The 20,461-nt window shown below is 39.0% G+C and overlaps 1 protein-coding gene across 2 annotated transcripts in view; it reads right to left on the bottom strand.

Moving 5' to 3' along the window:
• Window positions 1-7,294, bottom strand: part of cplx2a (complexin 2a) — a 42,433-nt gene extending 35,139 nt beyond the window's left edge. Inside the window, exons 1-2 of one of the 2 annotated variants that reach the window (XM_062033522.1) lie at window positions 7,069-7,294; window positions 6,328-6,416 (exon numbers count right to left, since the gene is read on the bottom strand). In XM_062033522.1, the coding sequence (XP_061889506.1) occupies window positions 6,328-6,358 (31 nt within the window). In that variant the 5' untranslated portion in view covers window positions 6,359-6,416; window positions 7,069-7,294. The other variant, XM_062033523.1, reaches the window with a different exon arrangement.
• Between the last annotated feature and the right edge of the window lie 13,167 nt (window positions 7,295-20,461).

Here is a 20,461-nt window from a genome sequence, read left to right as displayed (position 1 = left end):
GAATACTGTGGAATTTTGAAATGAAAGAGCTTTTTCGTATTGTATTCATTGGGGTACCAATACTTCCGCATCAACTGATTCCGTCACGCGCACACGTCATCATACATAGACGTTTTCAACCGGAAGTGTGGCGGGAAATTTAAAATTGCACTTTATAAGTTAACCCGGCCGTATTGGCATGTGTTGCAATGTTAAGATTTCATCATTGATATATAAACTATCAGACTGCGTGGTCGGTAGTAGTGGGTTTCAGTAGGCCTCTAAATGTAACTTAGATATAGGGTTTCACTATGTAAAGCGCTTTAAATCACTAGAGAAAAGTGCTATATAAATATAATTCACAACACTGCTTTGGGCACCAAGCCATTAAACATCAGTGATTAAATAATATTTCTTCAGCATTGTTGTATTGATTGACATATTTTAAGAGTGAAAGCTGATTAATTTACCGGCAAATTATTTTCCCTTCATTATCTACTTATCCCACCTCTTTAGCGACCTTGTGTGATCCTGTGCAAAGTCAGCAAATTCACAGATGTTTTTGTTGTAAAAAAAACAAAACCCTGACTGAAAATAATCAGCCTGACAGGCACACATGTTCGACTTGACCCAATAATCTTGATAAAGAGCTGACTACAAATACAGTGGTTGGATTGACACTGCTAGCAAGTGTTACCAATATGTTTGTTATTGCGGTTATAGTTTGCACAACTGCGGAGAGCTGTACTGAACAGCATCCGATGCAATGCAGTCGATTTAGGGATTCATAGAGCGTAGCTACTGTATGAGCTACGGCAAGGATGAGGCAGCAGTGGCGTCCCCGGAATCCTAATGAGCAGCAGAGGAGCTCTTCTCCCTTATCTCGCCATCCTGACTGTAACCCGACGACACTGCTGTAACCTGCACAACGGCGGCTCGGCGGCGTTCACTGCGGCTCGATGCTACGTGCGCCGCAGCTGATTTACAACCGCCGGTGTCACTTTGCTGCTTCACTCTGGAAGCTGCAGCTGTCAAAGGGGATGAATTACACCACTGAGCTAAGGACTAATTAGGGGACAAATTATAATGAAGCTAGCCTAAAAAAAAAACTATGGAAGGAAAGTATTGGCCTGTCCAATCAGCCATTCATTAGCTACACTGCTTGTCCTCATTAAGGTTCCGGGAGTCACTTTGGGGGACATTGGACTGCTCGCCAGTCACTCACAAGGATGTTGAAGTTTCTCTGTTGCAGTTTTTGCCCATTTGTGAGGTCAAATGTCTGCAGCCTCACGACTTTTGTTCTAGTTCACAGGCGTCAAACTCAAGGTCAGATTTGGCCCGACACGACATTTAATGGGGCTTGCAAAAGGCCGGACAGAAAAAAGCATTGTCTGGCTAAATCTATGTGTGTATTTAACCCTTGTGTGGTTGTTCGGGTCTGTGGGACCCGTTTTCATTTTTTATTAAAAGAAAAATTATACAATTAATTAATTTGTTAAACTGAGATTCACTGACTTTGGCCCATTTTCTGTGAAGATTATATATCAGAATACATATTTAATGACCACACACCATACACCCCCCCCTACACATTTATATTACATATAAGATGTCCGGGGCTAATAGAAGTGTGGAAATTGATGTTCTGTGTACCACACACACACACACACACATACACACACACACACACACACACACATACACACACACACACACACACACACACACACACACACACACACACACACACACACACACACACACACACACACACACACACACACACACAGCAGGCCTAGACAGGAGGAGGACAGAGTGTAGGTACACAGAACATCAGAGGGTCAAATGTGCGAGAAAATGAGAGCAGACAGTGTTGACAAATAATGTTGCAACCTTGTGTGGAAACCGCAGGGGCAGAAACACAAAAGAAGAATCCCTGTGGGATGCAGAAACTGGCAAAGAAATTTTCCGTGCAAGGTTCATATTGTTGTTATTTAGCCAGCGTTTGTGGGTCTGATGGACCCGTTGCATTTTGTAGCTTTTAATTGCTCACAATCAAATGATAAATGATAAATGGGTTATACTTGTATAGCGCTTTTCTACCTTCTAGGTACTCAAAGCGCTTTGACAGTATTTCCACATTCACCCATTCACACACACATTCACACACTGATGGCGGGAGCTGCCATGCAAGGCACTAACCAGCAGCCATCAGGAGCAAGGGTGAAGTGTCTTGCCCAAGGACACAACGGACGTGACTAGGAAGGTAGAAGGTGGGAATTGAACCCCAGTAACCAGCAACACTCCGATTGCTGGCACAGCCACTCTATCAACTTCGCCACGCCGTCAAACACGTTTATGTTAAAATACTGAACAGATGTTTATTGGGATAAGGTAAACATCTGCTCAGTATTTTAACATAAAAGTGTTTGATTGTGAGGCATTAAAAGCCACAAAATGTATTTTAACACTTTTATGTTAAAATACTGAACAGATGTTTATTGGAATAAGGTAAACATCTGTTCAGTATTTTAACATTAAAAGCCACAAAATGCAATGGGTCCCTCAGACCCACAAACGCTGGCTGAGTAACAACAATATGAACATTACACAAGGGTTAAATGTACTGCATGAAATTGCATATGTCCTACACCAGGGGTGTTAAACTCGTTTTAAATGAGGGCCACATCACAATTTTAATGTATCATGATATTAGATATTATATTATATTGTCATGACATTAGCCTCAAGATTGTGTTAAATAAAGATGCATTTGTATTAGGGTTGTACGGTATACCGGTGTTAGTATAGTACCGCGATACTAGTGAATCATATTCGGTACTATACCGCCTCTGAAAAGTACCAGCTTTGTTTGCTTACTGACTAATAAAAGACAAGTTGTCTAGTATGTTCACTATTTTATTTAAGGACAAACTTGCAATAAGAAACGTATGTTTAATGTACCCTAGATTTTTTGTTAAAATAAAGCCAATAATGCAATTTTGTGTGTGGTCCCCTTTATTTAGAAAAGTACCGAAAAGTATCGAAATGGTATCGGGACAACACTAATTTATATATATATATATATATATATATATATATATATATATATATATATATATATATATATATATATATATATATATATATATATATATATATATATATATATATATATATATATACTACCGTTCAAAAGTTTGGGGTTACCCAAACAATTTTGTGGAATAGCCTTCATTTCTAAGAACAAGAATAGACTGTCGAGTTTCAGATGAAAGTTCTCTTTTTCTGGCCATTTTGAGCGTTTAATTGACCCCACAAATGTGATGCTCCAGAAACCCAATCTGCTCAAGGGTTTTCTAATCATCAATTAGCCTTCTGAGCCAATGAGCAAACACATTGTACCATTAGAACACTGGAGTGATAGTTGCTGGAAATGGGCCTCTATACACCTATGTAGATATTGCACCAAAAACCAGACATTTGCAGCTAGAATAGTCATTTACCACATTAGCAATGTATAGAGTGTATTTCTTTAAAGTTAAGACTAGTTTAAAGTTATCTTCATTGAAAAGTACAGTGCTTTTCCTTAAAAAATAAGGACATTTCAATGTGACCCCAAACTTTTGAACGGTAGTGTATGTATATATTTATATATATATATATATATATATATATATATATATATATATATATATATATATATATATATATATATATATATATATATATATATATATATATATATATATATATATATATATATATATATATATATATACATACACACACACACAGTACAGGCCAAAAGTTTGGACACACCTTCTCAATTCAATGTGTTTTCTTTATTTTCAAGACTATTTACATTGTAGATTGTCACTGAAGACATCAAAACTGTGACACCTTTGAAGTGAAAACAATTTCAGGTGACTACCTCTTGAAGCTCATCGAGAGAATGCCAAGAGTGTGCAAAGCAGTAATCAGTGCAAAGGGTGGCAATTTTGAAGAAACTAGAATATAAAACATGTTTTCAGTTATTTCACCTTTTTTTTGGTTAAGTACATAACTCCACATGTGTTCATTCATAGTTTTGATGACTTCAGTGACAATCTACAATGTAAATAGTCGTGAAAATATAAAAAACGCATTGAATGAGAAGGTGTGTCCAAACTTTTGTATATTTAAATATACCGTATCTTAATATAATATTTGTTGCATGATCAGATAATAATCCAGTTTCAAATACATGCAATTGTATGCAGTGAATGCAATGCTTCTGTCAAAGTTGAAATAAATATTACGTTTAGTAAGAAGGATGAAGTGCTTTATTTCTAAGGCATCGTGGGGGTTTAGGGGGTTATCAAAAATCAATATTTCAATATCTGTTTGTCACCCTGACTTTGGATTTACTGTAAAAGCTAGTTCGATCAATCTGTTTGTGTAACAAGGTTATTATACATTTATATTAAAACTTTCAAAAAGTAATGAGTTATCCCATTAATCATGTTTATGGGTAGAATAATCACGTTATTTATTTTGACCGGATACGCTCTTTTACAATAGGAATGGTATTCACATGGCTCCATTCATTGCTGTTTGCTTGACACATGAAACGTGACACATTTGAGGCGTGCACTATTCACTTGAGCCGCCAGATGGCGGTAGAGTGTTGAACATCTCAAAATCTGTTTTGCGGCAATTCCAGCTTTGACCGCGGCGTCAGTTGCCATGCAGAGTGGCGCTTTCCATTATTTTCAGCAGACTGAAAAGAACGGGGCCATATGAATCCCTTCCCTGCTGTACCTTAACCGTGGTTATACGTTAAGTCAGGGGTCACCAACCTTTTTGAAAGCAAGAGCTACTTCTTGGGTACTGATTAATGCGAAGGGCTACCAGTTTGATACACACTTAAATAAATTGCCAGAAATAGCCAATTTGCTCAATTTACCTTTAACTCTATGTTATTATTAATAATTAATGATATTTACACTTAATTGAACGGTTTAAAAGAGGAGAAAACACGAAAAAAATGACAATTAAATTTTGAAACATAGTTTATCTTCAATTTCGACTCTTTAAAATTCAAAATTCAACCGAAAAAAAGAAGACAAAAACTAGCTCATTTGAATCTTTTTGAAAAAATTTAAAAAAGAATTTATGGAACATCATTAGTAATTTTTCCTGATTAAGATTAATTTTAGAATTTTGATGACATGTTTTAAATAAGTTAAAATCCAATCTACACTTTGTTAGAATATATAACAAATTGGACCAAGCTATATTTCTAACAAAGACAAATCATTATTTCTTCTAGATTTTCCAGAACAAAAATTTTAAAATAAATTCAAAAGACTTTGAAATAAGATTTAAATTTGATTCTACAGATTTTCTAGATTTGCCAGAATTTTTTTTTGGAATTTTAATCATAATAAGTTTGAAGAAATATTTCACAAATATTCTTCATCGAAAAAACAGAAGCTAAAATGAAGAATTAAATTAAAATTGATTTATTATTCTTTACAACAACAAAAAATTTACTTGAACATTGATTTAAATTGTCAGGAAAGAAGAGGAAGGAATTTAAAACGTAAAAAGGTATATGTGTTTAAAAATCCTAAAATCATTTTTAAGGTTATATTTTTTCTCTAAAATTGTCTTTCTAAAAGTTATAAGAAGCAAAGTAAAAAAAATTATGAATTTATTTAAACAAGTGAAGACCAAGTCTTTAAAATATTTTCTTGGATTTTCAAATTCTATTTGAGTTTTGTCTCTCTTAGATTTAAAAATGTCGAGCAAAGCGAGACCAGCTTGCTAGTAAATAAATACAATTTAAAAAATAGAGGCAGCTCGCTGGTAAGTGCTGCTATTTGAGCTATTTTTAGAACAGGCCAGCGGGCTACTCATCTGGTCCTTACGGGCTACCTGGTGCCCGCGGGCACCACGTTGGTGACCCCTGCGTTAAGTGATCAGCTCAGTGCATACAGCAGTGCAAAGGTGAGTGAAGGGGACTCCGACCCGGAGTGCTCTTTGGTAAATTTCACATCAAAATAAACCCTGATGGGACTTTAGATAAAACTGTTACCAGGTTTTAAGCCATAATGAATACTAGTTAATCCCAAAAGAGGTCAGGGTGTGCAAATTGTTAGAAGGAGGATTCATGAATATTAGCGTGTAAAATATGTTTTCAGTAGTCAACAAGAAGTCATCTTTTTTTTTGAACGCTCAGCAGTTTGGTGCAGGACAGACGACAGCGTCCCATGTCCCAGTTGCGCGGTGCCTGCATGTGCTGAACATCCGCTGTACACTGCAGTGCTGTTAAATCAAGCCCTTGCCTGGCAGCCGACTCACCTCCCATTGCCGCTTTCATTACAAAATTCATGATGAAGCAGTTCTGTGTTCTCTTCCGTCAGTGGTCACGTTACCGGGGATGGATGGACCTGCAGCCGGGGGGGGGCAGAACACTTTTAGATACGCGTTAGGGAAAGGTGCTCGGGACAAAAGCGTGAATGACCTCTATAGTTGGGGCGTCGGGGGAAAATACAAACCATCGCCTCTTGTCGAAGTGTACTTTTTATTAGAATGGTGATCATTTTTGTCGTATTTAATCACTTTACTGCAAAAAGTTACAAAACAGAGATGTTTTTACCCGCCACTGACTTTTCTCAGGACAGGCGCCCCTGTTTTTACAACTGCAATCCATCTTGTGTGCACTCCCCCCTGTCATGTATATTCACGGAAATAAAAATGGACGAGCAAGGTGAAAAGTGCAAGGGAGAAGCATGCATTGTTATTCCGTTTGGATGAACTATTCTCAAGTTCACGTCTTTGTTGCCATTTTTGAAGGATTCTAACAACAATGCCGCATCTTGCAGGTTTTCCCGTGCTGTACTGCAGCACAAAACTTGCAATATTACAGTGCAGTTGGCTCAATCTGCAGCTAATCACTTCCTGCTTTTACCTCCTCAGCGTCAGTTTCTCCCCACATGAACCCTCATAAACTCCGCCGCAGTCAGATGAACGACACACTTCCTGTTTTACATCAATTTCAACGCGGTCATGTCCGCATCCTGTCCTGAGCTGTTCCTTTACCTTGGTTTGGATCTTCGCCCCAGTCTTTTGCAGCCAAATTGGAGAGAGAGAGAGAGAGAGAGAGAGGAAAAAATAGCCCTCTGCAGGTTTTAACACCAGCCTGCTTCTTCCTTTATAGCCGCCGAGGCAGAGAAAATACAAGTTGTTGCCTCTGGGAAAGAAAAAAAAAAGATGGATCGAGCCTCTCAGTTTGCAGACATGCCGGTTGTGTCGGAGTCAGGCTGCAGCGGAGGCGGAGGAGGAGGAGGATGAGGAGGAGGAGAGTAGGCTCCTGCAGGACCAGATGAGAGCATGCAGAGGGAGAGGAGGGGGAGGGGAAGGGAGGGGAGGGGGAGCAAGAGCTCCATTTGAACAGCCTGTTTCATTGCCACTGTGTCAAAGGAGAGGCACTATTCATCCATCCATTTCCCCTGCCACTTAAGGCACTTCATCAATAATATAATGCCCTGTAATGTACCAACATTGAAAACTACCAACTTGTGTGTAGTTGCTAAAGAGGTGACGTCGCAAAAGCCGGAACAGCAAAATAAAAGCAAAGATGTGAGGACTACAATGCCCTCTGCATCGCATCATACACAAATAAGCCCTCTGGAGGATGTTAACATGACTCTGTGCATTCACACATGCTTAATTTAAATGTATTTATATCCATGCATATATACACATAGTGTCTGTCCATTCTCATACACGCTTTTTTCAAACATTCATATCCATTCACATATACACACATCATGTAATCGCTGTCTGTACAGTCACATACACGCTTTATTTAACCATATTCATACCCATTCACATATAAACACAATGTAAACGTCTGTCCGTCCATTCACGCACATGCTTTATTGAAACATTCATATCCATTCACATATACACACATCCTGTAAACGTATGTCTGTACAGTCACATACACGCTTTATTTAGCCATATTCCTACCCATTCACACATACACACAATGTAAGCGTCTGTCCGTCCATTCACACACATGCTGTATTCAAACATTCATATCCATTCACATATACACACCATGTAAACGTCTGTCTGTACAGTCACATACACGCTTTATTTAACTTTATTCCTACTCATTCACATATACACATAATGTAAACGTCTGTCCATCCATTCACACACATGCTTTATTGAAACATTCATATCCATTCACATATACACACATCATGTAATCGCTGTCCGTACAGTCACATACACGCTTTATTTAACCATATTCCTACCCATTCACATATAAACACAATGTAAACGTCTGTCTGTCCATTCACGCACATGCTTTATTAAAACATTCATATCCATTCACATATACACACATCATGTAAACGTCTGTCTGTACAGTCACATACACGCTTTATTTAACCATATTCCTACCCATTCACATATACACATAATGTAAACATCTGTCCGTCCATTCACACACATGCTTTATTGAAACATTCATATCCATTCACATATACACACATAATGTTAATGTCTGTCTGTACATTCCCATACACACTTTATTTAAATATATTCCTATCCATTCACATATACACACTATGTAAACAGCTGTCTGTAGATTCACATACACACTTAATTTAAATATATTCCTACCCATTCACATCTACACACAATGTAATCGTCTGTCCGTCCATTCACACACATGCTATATTCAAACATTCATATCGATTCACATATACACACAATGTAAACGTCTGTCTGTACATTCACATACACGCTTTATTCAAACATTCATGTCCATTCACATATACACACACAATGTAAACATCTGTGTTGTCCATTCACACACATGCTTAATTTAAACATATTCCTATCCATTCACATGTACACACGTAAATGTCTGTCTGTCCATTCACATGTACACGCTTCACTTAAACCTGTTCCAATCCATTCACATATACACCAAATGTAAACGTCTGTTTGTACATTCACATACTTGCTTAATTTGAACATGTTCCTATCCATTCACAAATAGACATAATGTAAACGTTAGTCCATCCATTCACATACACGCTTTATTTAAACATATTCCTGTCCATTCACATATACACATAATGTAAATATCCGTGTCAATCACATACACGCTTTATTTAAACATATTCTACCCATTCACATATACACACAATGTAAACGTGTGTCCGTCCATCCACACACATGCTTAATTTTAACATTCCTATCCATTCAGATATACACACACGTAAATGTCTGTCTGTCCATTCACATATACACGCTTCACGTAAACATATTCCCATCCATTCACATATACACCAAATGTAAATGTCTTTTTGTACTTTCACATACTTGCTTAATTTAAACATGTTCCTATCCATTCACATACACACATATTGTAGACGTTAGTCCGTCCAGTCACATACACGCTTTATTTAAACATATGCCTGTCCATTCACATATACACATAATGTAAACGTCTCTCTGTACATTCACATACTCGCTTAATTTTAACATAGTCCTATCCATTCACATATACACAAAATGATCATATCATAGCAGACACAAATAGGAAACAAATAAGCCCTCTGGAGGATGTGCATTCACACTTAATTTAAATTTATTTATATCCATGCACATATACACATAATGTAAACGTCTGTTTGTCCATTCACATACGCACTCGAATCAAACATTCATATCCATTCACATATACACACATAATGTAAATGTCTGTCTGTACATTCACATACGCGCTTTATTTATACATATTCCTACCCATTCACATATACACACAATGTAAACATCTGTCCATCCATTCACACACATGCTTTATTGAAACATTCATATCCATTCACATATACACACATAATGTTAATGCCTGTCTGTACATTCACATACACGCTTTATTTAAATAGCTTCCTATCCATTCACATATACACACTATGTAAACGTCTGTCTGTCCATTCACATACTCGCTTTATTCAAACATTCCTACATATTCACATTTACACACAATGTAAACGTCTATCCGTCCATTCACACACATGCTTAAGTTGAACATGTTCCTATCCATTCACAAATACACACAATGTAAACGTTAGTCCATCCATTCACATACACGCTTTATTATTGTCCATTCACATATACACCTAATGTAATTATCTGTGTCAATCACATACACGCTTTATTTAAACATATTCTACAATGTAAACGTATAAGGGGCCGTTAGGGACATTATTCAAATGCTCTCACATAAACAACTGAAATGTTTTTCTCTCACACACACTACTGTAACACTCTCATACACACTACTGAAATGCTCTCACATAAACAACTGAAATATTTTTCTCACACACACTACTGAAACACTCTTATACACACTACTGAAACACTGAAGCCGCATGCGGCTCTTCAGCGGTGCCCTTGTGAATCCATGGAGCTTTTTCAAAAAAGTATTAAAATAGAAAAAGATGGGTGGAAAAATAAATTTTTTGTTTTAATATGGTTTCTGTAGGAGGACAAACATGACACAAACCTTCCTAAATGTTAGAAATCCCACTGTTTATATTAAACATGCTACACTGATGAGAGTATTTGGCGAACACCGTTATGTCCTACTATTTTCGGTGGACATTGAACTCACCGTAGTTTGTTTACATGTATAACTTCCTCTGACGCTGCCACAAAAAGACATGTTTTATACCATTACTTCTTTGTCTCATTTTGTCCACCAAAAGTTTTATGCTGTGCGTGAATGCACAAAGGTGAACTTTGTTGATGTTTTTGACTTGTGTGGAGTGCTAATCAATCATTTGGTCACTGCATGACTGCAAGCTAACCGATGCTAACATGGCTAGCTGTATGTACACATTGCATCATTATGTCTTGTTTGTAGGTATATTTGAGCTCAATTAATTTCCTTTACTTATGTCCTTTGTGTATTTAATTTATATTTGCATGTCTCATGACATATTTTCTGTATGTAATATCGGCTGCATTTCTGATAGTTGTTTGTGTACCATGTTTTTTCCAGACCACAGCAAACGTTCCCCAGCTCGCAAAAGATTGTAATAAATCCATTAGAAGAAGACAGCCTGCCTTTTCCTTTAACTTGCACACACATCTATACCTTTGACCATTGTAAGCCAATAATGTCCAGGAGTTATATTACCCTCTGAGAAACCTCCATTTTACAAATGTTTTCCAATGTTGTAAAAAATGTGCAGAATAAATATTAAAATCTCAACATTTCTGTCAACAAAGTTTTGTGTCAGCCTGCGACACATAGTCATTTTGATAGTAGGCTAATACAGCTAATATAGACACTTACATCATGTGTTGTCTTCATTATAATACTTATTGAAGACTTAACGTCCTTTTGATAGTAGGCTAATATAGCTAATATAGACACTTACATCACGTGTTGACTTCATTATATCACTTATATTAGGCTTTTATTCTTTTTGCGGCTCCAAATAGATTTTTTATTATTATTTTTTGGTCCAATATGGCTCTTTCAACATTTTGGGTTGCTGACCCCTGACCTACACCCAGAGCCGGCCCAAGGCATAAGCGTACTGAGCGCTTGCTTAGGGCCCCGCGGCCATCAGGGGGCCCCCAAAAGCAATTAACAAAAAATTATTATTTTTATTTTTTGCATGTACGAGTCTGACTGATGATTTGTAAATGATCAAAGATATATTATTGTACAAAAACACAATTTTAGGTCAACAGAGTGCTGCTGCTGATCTAGGCCTAGTGATTCTTCCTGCCTCTCTTTAAGCTGCCTCTACTGCACCTGTGACGTTTGCCGCCTGCCGTGCAATGCCAGTGCGCACTGGGCATCAAAAGCGCAGATAGAGGCAAAACAATGTCACAAAAAAGGACATATCCTTCTGGTGCAGAAAAAAGGAAGAAGAAGAAAGTGGAAGAGGAGGAAAAAATGCCATGATAAAGGTATGTTTGCATGACTTGGTAATAAAAAGTTTATCAAAGAGATTTGTAGCTGTAATTAGCTTTAGCTAGGTGACGTTAGCTAGCTAGCGCGGTGCTAGCAATATGTTTTTAGCATCAGGTTACTAGTGAGATATGTTGTTTGCACAAATTGTTTGCAGCAGAGCACGGTAATTTATGTGAGTAAAATAAACATTTTTTTTTTTACATCAACTCATAAGTTATGTGAAACTTCCCCAGGAGCATTGTTAAAATACTTTGGAGGCACAGAATCAGCCCAGAGCCAGTCCACATCCTCAGGCTCAACTGTGTGTGATGAATCAGGTGAGGAAAAGACTGTCACCATACAGCATGGGTCACCAACGTGGTGCCCGCGGGCACCAGGTAGCCCGCAAGGACCAGATGAGTAGCCCGCTGGCCTGTTCTAAAAATAGCTCAAATAGCAGCACTTACCAGTGAGCTGCCTCTATTTTTTTAAATGTTATTTATTTACTAGCAAGCTGGTCTCGCTTTGCTCGACATTTTTAATTCTAAGAGAGACAAAACTCAAATAGAATTTGAAAATCCAAGAAAATATTTTAAAGACTTGGTCTTCACTTGTTTAAAAAAAGTCATTATTTTTTTACTTTGCTTCTTATAACTTTCAGAAAGACAATTTTAAAGGAAAAAATACAACCCTAAAAATGATTTTAGGATTTTTAAACACATATACCTTTTTACCTTTTAAATTCCTTCCTCTTCTTTCCTAACAATTTAAATCAATTTTCAAGTAATTTTTTTTATTTTTATTGTAAAGAATAATAAATACATTTTAATTTAATTCTTCATTTTAGCTTCTGTTTTTTCGACGAAGAATATTTGTGAAATATTTCTTCAAACTTATGATTAAAATAAAAAAAAAAGTATTCTGGCAAATCTAGAAAAACTGTAGAATCAAATTTAAATCTTATTTCAAAGTCTTTTGAATTTCTTTGAAAAATTTTTGTTCTGGAAAATCTAGAAGAAATAATGATTTGTCTTTGTTAGAAATATAGCTTGGTCCAATTTGTTATATATTCTAACAAAGTGCAGATTGGATTTTAACCTATTTAAAACATGTCATCAAAATTCTAAAATTAATCTTAATCAGGAAAAATTACTAATGATGTTCCATAAATTATTTTTTAAAATTTTTTCAAAAAGATTCGAATTAGCTAGTTTTTCTCTTCTTTTTTTCGGTAGAATTTGGAATTTTAAAGAGTCGAAATTGAAGATAAACTATGTTTAAAAATTTAATTGTCATTTTTTTCGTGTTTTCTCCTCTTTTAAACCATTCAATTAAGTGTAAATATCATTAATTATTAATAATAACATAGAGTTAAAGGTCAATTGAGCAAATTGGCTATTTCTGGCAATTTATTTAAGTGTGTATCAAACTGGTAGCCCTTCACATTAATCAGTCCCCAAGAAGTAGCTCTTGGTTTCAAAAAGGTTGGTGACCCCTGCCATACAGTATACATTTAATTTCTTAGTATAAACATTACACCTGAAGGGAAATTAATATAGTCAAAGTATCTCATTAATATGTGTGCCTATATGTATGTATGTATGTATTTCATCTTAGGTCCATCTCCATCCTCTACAGTGCTCTCTCACACACCTCCATCCTCTGTGCCCACTGTCCCCTCCATGTCTGAAACAACAGCTGATTTTTTTAGTGAATTAACTGCAAAACACCCTTTATAATTGCTCATTGTACTGCAGAACATTCTGAGATTAATAATTATGTCCAACAGTGCAATTTAATGACCTTATAGGTCCTTCTTTTTTAGTCATTGTCTTTCTTTGGTCACTTCCTCAGCAACTTCCACCACAACGTCCCCTTCACACCATGGACCTTCATCAGCTCCGCCAGTTGACCCAGCTGAGTGGCCTTCTTTCCTCTCAGATTCAGACAGGACTGAGCAGGTGATCAGAGGACCACTGTCTATTAAGGAGAACTTTTCATTCCCCAAACGGCATGATGGCCGAAGTTTTCATTATCATTATACCTACAGACAGCTAGTCAATGGGGAAAAAGTCAAGCGTAGCTGGCTGACTTATTCAAGAAGTAAAGATGCAGTCTATTGCTTTTGCTGCAAATTATTTTCCAAAAAGTCCTTAAAACTGGCAGCCGAGGGACAGCGGGATTGGGTCAACATAGGTGCAATAATAAAGTGAATCAGAATCAGCTTTATTGTCCAGTTATGTTTAACACACATGGAATTTAACTTCAGTAGACTGTGCTCTCTTTGTACAAAGTAAACATTAAATATAATCAATTAACTAAAAATATAAACTAGTAATTAAAGACTAATATGTACAAGACTGATGAGACAAGATGACACGTTTACCGTAAATACAAAGCTTTATCACTTGGACTGTTCAACCCCAGGCCACTCTTGTAGCTGAATGTTTTCTACATTTTAAGATTAGGAACCATATTTGGCACTCTGGACATCATTCGTTCATTCATTGGTATTATTTATGTTCTTAACTGGGCCACCCCCATATCTTTATAAATGACATGTCATTTGTAAAGACATGCCAGGCTGACAATAGGATAATGTAAACAACACTGCCAGAGCCGCAATGAGTTTATAGTAGGTGTGTGAATGATCAACAATCAATATTATCGGCAGAAATAGAGGGCCCCAAAATCAAATTTTGCTTAGGGCCCCATGGAGGCTTGGGCCGGCACTGCCTACACCTATAATCCATCCACTCAAACTCACTGTAAAAATATGTTCTTCCATTCACAAAATGTAAATGTTTGTGACATCTGCCCGTCCATTCACACACCCACACACACACACACACACACACACACACACACACACACACACACACACACACACACACACACACATTTTTTATTTTTTATTTTTTTTAATTTTATTTATTTATTTATTTTTTTTATAATGTCCTGCCCAGCTTCTCGGGCAAATCATATAGCAGATGTAGATGCCCATGTCGGCTGTTCAGATTTACTTTACAAAAGAGAAGTGTAGGATACTTCTCTTGTTGCCTTATTTGTATTTTGACTTTATTAAATGTATTTATATTATCATTTGGTGCAGCCGGGCCGGAGCAGGAGGGGATAGAAAGAGAGAAAAAGGAAGACAGAGGGGGGAATTGTGGGGACAAGAGGGGGATTAGACAGAGAGACAAAAACAACAACAGCAAACACAACAACAACAACAACAACAGATCAACATCAGCAAATATGACATGTACAAATATGATGGTAAAAGTAATAGCAAATAAGCAGTTAGCGAAAATAAAAAATAATACAGAAATGACAATGAGCATTATTACACTAAAAATGGAGCAATATGAATACCAATAGAAATAGTGCTATTGATAATAAACAATACCAATACTTGACCTTTATTATCAACAATACAATTGTTCAAATGCAACAATACATATACGTAATGATAACTTGAGATACGAAAGAATGCAGAAAAATGGAGGGGAAGAAAGAGAAGCAACCTACATTAACCTTGTAGATTGTTATAGTAACAATAGGTTAAGCTTTGTCAGTGTGCCATGTGTTATACCCAGTTTACTCTAGGGCAACAACGTTAATATATGTTTGATGAAACGTAATTATGTGCATGAGTGTATGTGTGCCTATGTACTTGTATATGTACAGTATGTGTATATGTGTGCTTGTACAGTGAATGTATATGTACAGTATGTGTATATGTGTGTTTGTACAGTGAATGTATATGTATAGAATGTGTATGTGTGTGTTTGTACGGCGAATGTATATGTACAGTATGTGTATACAGTATGTGTGTTTGTACAGTAAATGTATATGTACAGTATGTGTATATGTGTGTTTGTACAGTTAATGTATATGTACAGTATATGTATGTGTGTGTTTGTACAGTGAATGTATATGTGTAGTATGTGTATGTGTGTGTTTGTACAGTGAGTGTATATGTACAGTATGTGTATATGTATGTTTTTACAGTGAATGTATATGTACAGTATGTGTATACAGTATGTTTGTATAATGAATGTGCGTGTGGATGTACGAACTTTGAGTGTGTAAATATGTACTGTATTTATTTGTATATGTATGTGGGAGCGTAGGTACCTATGTATGTCTGTATGTATGTGTGTGAGTATATGTGAATTTGCATGTACAATACATTTGACTCCCAGTGTGTGCGGGAGCCAGAGTACGGCCCCAGCCTCCCAGAGAGCCCATCCCACAAACAGTAGGTGCGGTGCCCAGGGAACCAGGGGCCACCGCCCCCACGCAGCCAAGCCGGACAGCGACAGGAACCCCAGAGCCTGGCCCACCGCGCTGCCCACAAGGGCCAGCAGCAGGCCGCAGACAGACGCACCCGGCAGAGGACAAGGCACGAGAAAAGCAGGGGGAAGCCAGACCCCAAGCCAGCGAGAGACCACACCCCACACGGACAGAAAGGCAGGACGCCACGCCCGAGGGGCCCGAAAACCCCCCGCAACCGGACGGGAAGACCGCCCCCGCCCCACCGGCAACCGGGCCCCCACGAGCCCCACCCCCCACCCCCGAAGAGCGCGGCGAGGCCAGCCCACGGCCACCCCACCCAAGCCGGCCGCCACAGGACCACCCAGTACGGGGCCACGGGAACCACCCACCCCACCCGCAGGGACCCCAACGATGGAGATGGAACAACCTGCAACCGCCCCGCCGAGTCCCCCCCCTGAGGTAGGGGAAATAAATAAATAAAATAAATAAATATATAATAATAATAATAATATTAATAAAATATATTAAAAAATAAGAATAAATAAATAATGAAATCTATTTATTAAAAAAAATAAAACAAAACAAAAAAAAAGAATTAAAACGAGATCACAGACATGCTGACACACAAGGTCGCTACCCCAACAACTGGCCGACTCGCAGCACCTCGGAATACCCTGCAGCACCAAGCTACCACAGTAGACGCAGGGACCAGACTCAGCAGGCCCCAGCCAAGACGGGCACCCGGAAGGGATGGACGGTGGGACCCAGGAGCTCCAGACACGCAGTCCGGATGCAGTAGCCTGAGGCGCCGACCCCCACCCGACAGGCAGGCCCAGAACGTACCCCCAGAAATATACATACATATATATATACATACACATAAACATACACATGTACACGTACACACACATACACATGCATACACATACACATATATATACATACATACACACATACATACATACATACATACACACACACACACACACATACACATACATATACACAGTTTGTCAGCCCCGACAACCACCACGCGCGCGCTGCACCAGACCCAGCAGCCACGGGCGCCCACACCACAAACAAACGGCAGCAGAAACAGCAGCCACAACACCCCCAGACAGCCAGCACCACCCAATCAAATCGATCAAAAAAAAAACGCGACCGGCAACCACACGCCAACAGTGTCACAGAGACCAGCCAGCGCCAGCCCGCCAGCAAGCCCAAACGCCAACATGCAAACAAGAGACACCAACACCCCCCCCCTCCAGACCAGACACGGGCGCCGCGCCGCCACCACATCAAGTCGCCAACAGAGACCCCACAGCGCAAGGTCGGGCCACACAGGCACGGATCCCACCCAACTGGAAGCGAGACCCGTGCGACGCCACACACAAATAAATAATAAGATTAAACAAAAATAATAATAATAATTTCAAAATAATGATAATAATAATAAAATAAAATACAAATTAAATTAAATTAAAAATAACAAATACAAATAAATAAATAAAATAAAATAAAGTAAGTAAATAATACAAATTATTAAAAAAAAAAAATATATATATATATATATATATATATAAATAAAATAATAATAATAAATTAATAAAAGAACGCAGAACGCAGTCCCCGGAATCCGCGCCGGCCGACGAAGCAATGAGGGGTGCGCCGAACCCCAACCCCCCCACATGCATGTGTACAAGGCCCCCAGAGTGTCTACTGTGTAGTTAAAATTAGGAGGTCAGCCATTACAGCCGACCTCCAGTCCCTATTGATGCGTGTACTGATGCGATTAAAATTGGGGGAAATCAAGGTCTTGGTGGGTCCCAACCAAGCCGAGCCCTCCAAATCCTAAGTGTCTAATATGCAGCTAAGATTGAGGGATGGACGAGCAGGGGACAAGACAGGAGGACTGGAGCCCCATAGGAGGCATCCTCAACCCCCCGGCATGCCTCCCCGCAGGACAATCCCCCAAAGTCCTATATTTGTGTGACTGTGTGTGCTATAAGTAGGAGGAGTAGAGGGCCCGGACATCCTCCCCCAGTCCATGCGGCCGACAACCAGGAACTACGGCCAGGAAGCCGCCGCCTCCCCCCCCACTGCCCGTGACCCACACCAGACCACTTTAGCGTGACGCCACGCGAGCCCACCCCCGCCAAACAAAGCCATCCCCCGCCCGCCCCAACCCAACCCCGCAGAGCCCATACCAGCAACCAAACGCAGAAAAACTGCACAGCCCCATGCCCAATGCAAACACCGCATCCCGGCCATCCACACAGCAACGTACCCATACGAGTTCCGGCCAGGGGATGGCGCCCCCCAACTGGGGAAGAAGTCAATGCATCCCGTCCGCACGCCAGCCCCCAAACCAGCCGTCAAGCCAACGCCAGCCAGCCCCCACAACCCCACAAGCGCACAGATACCAGCCACAGTCCCCCAACCACTCCAACCCAACACAGCGACGCCAACCGCCGGCAGTACCACAGCAACCATCACCACCACCGCCCGTCCGCAGTACAAACACCCGCGGCCGCCGAAACCGAAACAAAAAAAAAGCGACCTACCCCGTAAACCACAACAACGCACACCCCCAGCTACCACATGCAGAGGCCACCAACCCACCTACCCCAACTCATCCACATACAGGCCAATCGATCCACCGGACATCCACACCCATACACACACCTACACATACATACACACATACATACACATATACATACATATATGTATATACACATACATACACATACACACATGCATGCATATACATACACACACACATATATACACCTACATACATATACATATGCACACATATACACACACATACATACACTAAAACAAAACAAAACAACAACAAAAAAATTTTTTTTTAAAAATAAAAATAAAAATAAAAATAAAAATAAAAATAAAAATAAAAATAAAAATAATAATAATAATAATAATAATAAATAAAATAAAATAAACCCTTTAAATAAAATTTAAATAAAAATAAACATGAGGCCTGGTTGCCAACAGTGTCCAGCGCCACCAAACCCCGCAGCCCTTCCCGCACGTCCAGGCCCCCCCGCCCACCACCCACCAGGCACCCCATCCGGCAAAAAGCCATAAGGGCCCAGCCCCGCGCCCACAGCCGGCATGCCATGGCATCTCTACAGGCCTGGTGCCGCGATCAGCAATGCACACCGGGGCAGCGACACACACACATGTACCTACATACATACACACAGATTCCACCATACATACATGCAAACGTACACACACACACACACACACACACACACACACACACACACACACACACACACACACACACACACACACACACACACACACACACACACACACGCGCACCCATATATACACATACATAATTTAACAGAATAAATAAAATGTATTAAATAGATAATTAAAAAATATATATAAGTATATATATAAATAAAATTACACACACACACATTTAATGTAGATAGGTGTCTATCCATGAACATATACAACATGTAAACATTTGTCTGTCCATTTACATACCCACATTATGCAACCACCTGGCTGTCTTTGCACAAATGCACAGGCTGAAGACATCTGTTTGACCAGTGTTATGTGAAAAGCTGATGAAAAGGTGTCACATGCACCAAACAAGCTTACCATTCACTGGCAGCACATCAGTGCTCCTTTGAAATTGTGGTCTGAGTCGTTCATGCACAAGCAGCCATGCAGTGCGTGCAGTGAGAATCACACCATGTGAAGCACTAATGTTTTTGGAGTTGTTTGTTACTTTAAATGATGTTTTCATCAAAGGTTGTACAGGTTGCTCATTTAAGGGGAACTGCACTTTTTTTTGGAATTTTGCCTATCGCTCCCAATCATTATGAGAGACAAAAAGACATAAAGAATCAGATTTGTTTTTCTTTTGCATTCTAACATGTAAAAATCGGCTCGTTTTAGGTGGCTAGCAATGCAGCTAATAGGAGCAATTAATTCTGCCTCTAAATCACTTTAAAAATGCATTAAAAAACTGTCAACAATACTTCATTTACGTCCCGTAACCTGTATAATAACCAAGCTGTAGTGACACTGTTTTTGTAAGAGCGAACACTGAGGAACTGCATTCGGGGGGAAGGCGGGGTACACCCTGGACAAGTCGCCACCTCATCACAGGGCCAACACAGATAGACAGACAACATTCACACTCACATTCACACACTAGGGCCAATT

The sequence above is a fragment of the Entelurus aequoreus genome, linkage group LG22, assembly GCF_033978785.1.
Source record: "Entelurus aequoreus isolate RoL-2023_Sb linkage group LG22, RoL_Eaeq_v1.1, whole genome shotgun sequence".
Classification (NCBI taxonomy): Eukaryota; Metazoa; Chordata; class Actinopteri; order Syngnathiformes; family Syngnathidae; genus Entelurus; species Entelurus aequoreus.
Note: the sequence above shows the minus strand (reverse complement) of the source record. Positions and strands in the feature narration are given on the sequence as shown.